The following is a 7500-nucleotide window of genomic DNA, read 5'->3' as shown; positions in this document are numbered from 1 at the left end:
GCTAATGTCCTGTAAATGTTTTTGTCTTGATGTGTCATGACTGTGGTTTATGTTTCATGTTCTGCAGAACAGGAACCTGCTGGAAACCAGTTTTTTAAACTGAGTCAGGCCCGTTAAACTGTAACTTAATGTTACTTTTAAACTTTCCTGTATAATAAATGAAATGAAATGAAAACCCCTGACCTTCCGGTTGAGAGACGACCGACTCTACCAAGTGAGGCACAGCCGCCCCTGCTTAACAAAGTAATCCTCTTTAATACTTCATGTGTATGAACTGTGTGTTTACATTCACTCATGTTTGTTATTAGTCTGGTTTCTGCAGGATCACCTGTTTCACTGAGTCAACATCACATCACACACACACCTGATCCAGACCAGGTCACGTGACCCAGACCAGGTGATTCATGTGCATCAGGTGTTTTTATCCTGTGGATTTCATTCGTCCATCATCACAAAGTATTACGAACAAAGGTATTTACACAATATGTCACACACAGAGCTCCTTCTGTTCACATGATCATCAAGTCGTGCACAGCATAGAGAAGAAAGGCTATAACATGTTTAATTATTTGCACCATAAAGAATATTAGTCTTTGATGGACAGATCTTTATGTCTTTGTGTCTTTGTGCTTTTATTGTTGATCTGCAAACTGATCAACAATAAATACAAAAGGGTCTTTAAGAGAGAGCTGCCTATATTCATAGGTACAGGATGTCAGTGTGGTACGTTAATCTCTCCGTTCAGTTCAAAAATCTGAACTTGCTCGTCTGGTGCAGACCGCCATGAAGAGGTCGTCTGACCCGTCTCACATCCTCCACTCGGAGTATGAGTGTCTGCTCTTTTGTTCCCATGTCGAACACAAAATGTGAATGTTTGGTAAGGCTGTGTGGGCTGTGTAAAAGCGTCATGGTGTTTCCTATATGTTGTTATATTCTCTCATGCTGTGTTTTTTCCGATCGTGTGCAATGGGGGGGAGTGTGCCTCCTGAGAAACTCCTGATGGAGGAGGAGCTGCATGTTTGAACCCAAACAGACACATTTATTAAATGTAAGAATAAATTAACCATGTTTTTTCACCACACTCGACATAAGCTTTGGACGCCTCGCTGTAATCGTTTAATCTCGATTCTTTTCAAAATCATAAATTAAATTAAAACTTGATGAATCTCCCAACCCTACTTTAATCCAATCAGACACACAGAGCAGATAACATCATTACATAACAAATTTGAGGTTATTCACATATGATCTATTTCAATTTATTACTTTTTCTTAGGGTCATATTTCTTTGTTTTATATTTAATCTTCTCTGTGATGTTTACATTTTTGTTTGAGTGATTTTTAAATTAATTTTTCATCTTTCTCAGGATGCTTTAGAATCGGCTTCTTCCTGGAATGTGCATAACAACTAAACTTGCCCAATAATAATAACAAAATTACATAAATAGTGTTTTGTTTGTTTTTATCTGTGTCTGTCAGTAAACATGAAGATGATGATGATGATGAATATCTCAGTACAGAGTTTCCAGTAAATACCTGCGTGACCTCTTTGACCTCTTTCATAAAGCGGCTCACACACCTGTTGAAGCCTCCGTGTGTTCTCGCCGAGCTGACCCGGGTCTCCGACCACAGCCGGCGGCGGAGGATTCAGCGACGAGCCGCTGAGCAGCTCCGGTTACCGTTAGCTACTAGAGTTAGCCTGTATGCTAGCGGCGCAGAGCTAACGGTCCCGTTATTCACGAGGCTCCGGATAAAAAACGAAATAAATGTACAAACTAACGACTACAAGTTCCGGTACTGTTCTCACCGAACCAACAGCGAACCGGCCTAACAGAATAACCCGGGTTAAAAAGTCCGACAGCTTAACAAACCGATGCTAATTGAAGCTAACAGCTAACAGAGCCGGAACTTTGTTGTTTCTGTGATGTGGACTTAAAAGAGGTGAAAGTTTACCGCGTTAATCCTCCTCATCTGAGTCCGGCTCCGACCCCCGAACACTCGTACCATCCGGAAAACAACTCCTCCGATCAGATATCAACTTTTATCTCAGTTTTTGACCCGGTTTATTGTCTTTAATCTACAACAAGAGCAGAGGAAAGTTCAGCATCTGTTTACCTGACAGGACGGGCCGCGTCCCAATTCTCACAGCACGTCCTTCCCTCCTCTCCTTCCCTACTTCCCTACACAAAGTGCTACCTCCTCCTCTCCTTACCTCCTTTACTCCACACACTTCCTACCTCCTCATCTCCTTCCCTCCTTCACTACACACACTTCTTACCTCCTCATCTCCTTCCCTCCTTCATTACACACACTTCCTACCACCTCCTCTCCTTCCCTGCTTCATTACACACACTTCCTACCACCTCCTCTCCTTCCCTGCTTCATTACACACACTTCCTACCTCCTCATCTCCTTCCCTCCTTCATTACACACACTTCCTACCTCCTCATCTCCTTCCCTCCTTCACTACACACACTTCTTACCTCCTCATCTCCTTCCCTCCTTCATTACACACACTTCCTACCACCTCCTCTCCTTCCCTGCTTCATTACACACACTTCCTACCACCTCCTCTCCTTCCCTGCTTCATTACACACACTTCCTACCTCCTCATCTCCTTCCCTCCTTCATTACACACACTTCCTACCTCCTCATCTCCTTCCCTCCTTCACTACACACACTTCCTACTTCATCCTCTCCTTCCCTCCTTCACTACACATGTGCTTCCTCCTCCTTGTACAGTTTATGACGGTATAGAAGGTCAAACTCAACTGTTTGAATGCAGGCGTATGTATTAATGATTATAGTCCTCTGTGTGTGTGTGTGTGTGTGTGTGTGTGTGTGTGTGTGTGTGTGTGTGTGTGTGACTGATAACACTGACACAATGATCAGATAACAGGTTCAAGGTGAGGAGAAAACTTTATTTAAAAACAGCTTGTTTACAGCGTGTTAATCTTTATTTACACAAAGCGTCTCCAGTTCATCAAACAGCAGAAAGTTCAGAGTGAAAAAAGTACAAATAACCAAAAGGTCCAAAAAGATACAAAATGATTTTTTACAGCTCAGAGTTTGAAAATAAAATACAATACAGAAACACTGACGTACAGAGTGCACCTGAATGCATCACTGCAAGGACAGCTGTGATGTCACACCAACTGGCTGTGATGTCACACCTACAGACCGCCCACACAGCTGGACAACAGCTGGTCCTGGACCTGAAGGGGGACACAGACCGCACACTGGAGTACTAATACTGCGCAGTATCAGAGTCGTCACCGATACCTGTTTGAAACCATGGCAACAGCAAAACAAGTCCTATACCCCCACTAATAATAATAGTAATTATTATATACTGCGCAGTACTGGTACTTCTCCACGTGTGCTGCAGTGAACCCACACGGTGAGAAATGAAACTGAAAGAACAGAAAACGTCTTAAATACTGAAACATTTGAACGGGTTTGGTTGGTGGCTGGTTCGATTCCTGAATATTTGTACTCACTGCGCAGAGTACCAACACTGTGTCGCTGCAGAAAACATCCTGAAACTGCAGCACTCAGACTGTATTTACACCGTGTCTGTGTTTGTGTTTGTTTGTTGTGTTTGTTGTTTGTTTGTTGAATTTGCTTGTTTGTGTTTGTTTGTTGTTTGATGTCTGTTGTTTGTTTGTATTTGTTTGTGTTTGTTTGTATTTGTTGTTTGTGTTGGTTTGTGTTTGTTTGTATTTGTTGTTTGTGTTGGTTTGTGTTTGTTTGTATTTGTTGTTTGTGTTGGTTTGTGTTTGTTGCTTGTTTGTTGTTGAATGTTGTTTTCTGTGTTTTCTGTTTGTTTGTTTGTATTTGTTATTTGTTTGTGTTTTTGTTGTCTGTTGTTTGTCTGTGTTTGTTTGTATTTGTTGTTTGTGTTGGTTTGTGTTTGTTGTTTGTTGTTGAATGTTGTTTGTTTGTTGTTGAATGTTGTTTGTTTGTGTTTTTTGTTTGTTTGTTTGTATTTGTTGTTTGTATTTGTTGTTTGTTTGTGTTTGTTGTTTGTTTGTGTTTGTTTGTTGTTTGATGTCTGTTGTTTGTTTGTGTTTTTTCATTGTGTTTGTTCATTTGTGTTATGCTTTGGCTTGACACCGGAGGAAGAAGAAGAGGTGCATGCTGGGACTCTATCTGCTCCTCTGAAGCGGCGGTCACATGACAGCTGCTGCAGCCAATCAGAAACCACGGGAAGTTTAATGACATCATAACTGCAGATTATTTTGAATAAATAATCACAGTATTTATCTGTCAGTCGGCGTGGCGGGGACAACAGCAGTGTCCAATCCTGAGCTGTGTCTAAAGGTGGGCGGGGTTTAATCCGTTTGTGTGTTTCATCAGTTACCATGGCAACTGAGACTGAATCACATGTCATCACAAATCAGACACTAACTGTTAAGAGACTTTCAGGGGGATAGTCAGAACATCCCATAATGTTTCCTGGAGTGGGCAATGTTTCTTCTTCATGGGTTTAAATAAGCAGCTGTGAGTCATGTGACCGAGGCTTCCTGTAGGCGGAGCCTGAAGGTCAGACTGAGCCACCTGAAGACTGATAGAGACAGTCAAACTGTCGTAACAACGCCGGATCAGTTTGATACTCAGACTGCGTGTTATTAAAATGTACTTTATAAAATGTTTACATCATCACATGAATAAAAACTGTCAATCAATCAATCCTCAATAAACACTGTGACATCATTGTCTGATTGTCGCTGCAGAACATTTTATTCTGAAAGTCTGAAAGCTTCCTGTTATTGCTCTGACCCGTGTCAGCAGACGTGTCTCAAAATGTATTCTGTCTAATCACCAGCAGGTGGCGACCACAGAACGCCTCGGAGAGGAGTTCGCTCATTCCTTCTTCACAAACAACACTCACACTGACCCCTCCCCCTTTCACAGGCCCCTCCCTCTCTTCCAAATACGGTAACAAGATGGCGACCGTTAAGATTCCTGTACACAGTCGACGCTAAAGAGTCTGACAGGAAGTTCCTGTCTCGTGATGTCACACAAACAAAAACCATCCATGAGTGAACGTCAGCAGCAGCGTTTTATAACTGTGTATTATTATTGTTATTATAATGACGGTGTGATCTTTGTTTTTGTTGTTTGACCTGAAACTGAGACAGGAACGCCCTGCGCGGCAGCTGTTCCAGGTGTTACAGGAGGTTACCTGACGGATCAGCTGCTGAACGTTTAGTGCAGAGATTACCTGAAGGTTCTCACCTGAGGATCAATCAGCTGATCTATAATCTGCTGGTCCGTGAAAAGAGCTGGTGATGTCAGCTGGTGATCATGTGACCTCACAGAGAGAGAGAGTGCAACAGCTTCATCATCATCATCATCATCATCGTCGTTGTCATCATGACTCGTATCAAAGGCTCGTCGTAGAAAAGCTGGTTTTTCATTCTGATTGTCTGAGCAGATTACAGACGAACACGTCGTCATGGTAACCTTAAAACAAAGTAAAAAGAAAATCTGCTGAATAAACAAGTTCAGACTTGGGGGGCATCAAAAGACTGTTACATCATCCTCCTGTGTGACATCATAGTGGGCGGAGCTTCAGGATCAGCTGAGCTTAAACTTGCAGAGAGTTCAACACTGAGCCTAGCTTCACCTGAAGATCCACCTGCACACACACACACACAGCCAGGACCCGGGTCCACGAGGCCGGCCTGGGATTGATTGGTGAGTCTGTCTGTCAGTGCCCTGATTGGTCAGTGCGTCTGTCTGTCAGACTCCCTGATTGGTTGGTGAGTCAGACCAAAGTTCCAGGAGACGGCTGGTCCAGGGTCAGGTCTCTGAGAGGGATTTCCTTTTTCTGAGGGAAGGAGTCATGGTAGAGCGAGCTGTCCACAGACCTGAGAGAGAGAGAGAGAGTAGAGTGAGGTGAAGCAGCAGTGGGGGGCGTGTACCTGCACAGGTGATTGTCTCCTACCTTCCGAGCAGCGGGTGTCCGTGGAACGTGGCCGAGTGCGGCAGCGTCTTCTTGTGATGACTCGTCTCGCTCTGATAGGTCGACTGCTGGATAGCACCTTGAGTCCTTCGCCTGCCAGGCAGAGCTCCGGCCCCTCCTCCAGTCTGACCTTTGACCCCTCCGTTCACCTTAGTGTTGACCCCTGCGTTGACTTTTCCGTTGACCTGGTTTTGGTTTGTGGATCCTATCGTGTTCCTCAGGTACCAGTCCCTGAGACCTGTCAATCAAACACACCAGAGATTGAAACTACAGTTTTAATGGTGTCTTTGTGATGTAACAGGAAGTGGGTGGAGCTTACCTTCCAGGGCGAGGGCCTTGTGAAGGCTCCTTGTGGCGTCCTCTAGCTGGGCATCCTGGGCAGGGGGCGGCTGTGGCGGGCGGGGGGGCAGCAGGTGAGGGTGGGGGTCTGGCTGGATGGCTGTCAGAAGAGGATTATGGGTATCAGTCTGGTTCTGCTGCACTGGGAGGAAGGGCCCGCAGGACTTGGTGCGGGTCACTTTGACTCGCCGCTGGTCTCCCTGGTGAACGCGGTAGGTGGGCGGGGCTGCAGCGGGCTGCTGGGAGGAGTACCCGTTGAAGAGCAGCTGCTGGTGCGATGTGATTGGCTGTCGGCTGTTTGGTTGGGACTGCTGTCTCTGCAGTTGCTGCTGTTTCCCCCACACATAGTCCAGCAGCACCTCGTACCCCCCTCCTCTTCCTCCTCCCCCTCCTCCTCGCCCCGCCCCTCCCGCCTCCCCAACAACGTTATTGGTCCTCATCCTGGTCCGTCCGTCTGTCAGCGTCTCTGAGCTCCTGAAAACTCCAGCCCCATTCGTTCCTCTGGACCCGAGCAGACCGTTTACCCACAATCCCCCCTGCTGTGCCCCGCCCTCCTCCTCAGGGTGAGGGAGGCGCTCCAGGAGGCCATCGGAGCTGTTACTATGACGACTGGCGTTTAACCTGACCCCGCCCTCACCTGCGGGATCGGAGGGAGCCGAGGAGGAGGAGGAGTCCTGAGAGCGAGGGGGGGGAGGGGGAGGGTGAGAGGGAGGCAGGCTGAGGGGCTTAAGAGCCTCCGAATGGTCGACCCTGAGAGGAGAGAGAGACAGGTGAGGTGAGACAGGGGAGGAGAGACAGGTTAGAAGAAAAAGACCAATGAGGAGACACACAGGTAAGGACAGACAGTTAATTGGAGAGACAGGTGGGGAGAGAGAGACAGGTGAAGAGAGAGACAGGTGGGGAGAGAGAGACAGGTGGAGACAGAGACAGGTGGGGAGAGAGAGACAGGTGGAGTGAGAGAGACAGGTGGAGAGAGAGACAGGTGGGGAGAGAGAGACAGGTGGAGACAGAGACAGGTGGGGAGAGAGAGACAGGTGGAGTGAGAGAGACAGGTGGAGAGAGAGACAGGTGGGGAGAGAGAGACAGGTGGAGAGAGAGACAGGTGGGGAGAGCGAGACAGGTGGAGAGAGAGAGACAGGTGGCGAGAGAGACAGGTGGGGAGAGAGAGACAGGTGGAGCGAGAGAGACAG

At 46.5% G+C, this 7500-nt stretch overlaps 2 protein-coding genes across 6 annotated transcripts in view; both read right to left on the bottom strand.

Moving 5' to 3' along the window:
- Positions 1-2320, bottom strand: part of abcd1 (ATP-binding cassette, sub-family D (ALD), member 1) — a 12553-nt gene extending 10233 nt beyond the window's left edge. Inside the window, exon 1 of one of the 4 annotated variants that reach the window (XM_020658275.3) lies at positions 2116-2320. The gene's annotated coding sequence lies outside the window, so the exon portion shown is untranslated. The other 3 variants (XM_020658274.3, XM_020658276.2, XM_020658277.2) reach the window with 3 other exon arrangements.
- A 580-nt stretch (positions 2321-2900) lies between these two features.
- Positions 2901-7500, bottom strand: part of ccdc120a (coiled-coil domain containing 120a) — a 21097-nt gene continuing 16497 nt past the window's right edge. For both annotated transcript variants that reach the window (XM_029282255.2, XM_020658268.3), the window contains exons 9-11: positions 6291-7060; positions 5954-6209; positions 2901-5876 (exon numbers count right to left, since the gene is read on the bottom strand). In XM_029282255.2, the coding sequence (XP_029138088.1) occupies positions 5774-5876; positions 5954-6209; positions 6291-7060 (1129 nt within the window). In that variant the 3' untranslated portion in view covers positions 2901-5773. The remainder of the gene's footprint in view (positions 5877-5953; positions 6210-6290; positions 7061-7500) is intronic.

This window comes from Labrus bergylta, chromosome 12, assembly GCF_963930695.1.
Source record: "Labrus bergylta chromosome 12, fLabBer1.1, whole genome shotgun sequence".
In the NCBI taxonomy this organism is placed as follows: domain Eukaryota; kingdom Metazoa; phylum Chordata; class Actinopteri; order Labriformes; family Labridae; genus Labrus; species Labrus bergylta.
The sequence above is the reverse complement of the archived record's forward strand: the minus strand, read 5'-3'. Positions and strand labels throughout refer to the sequence as shown.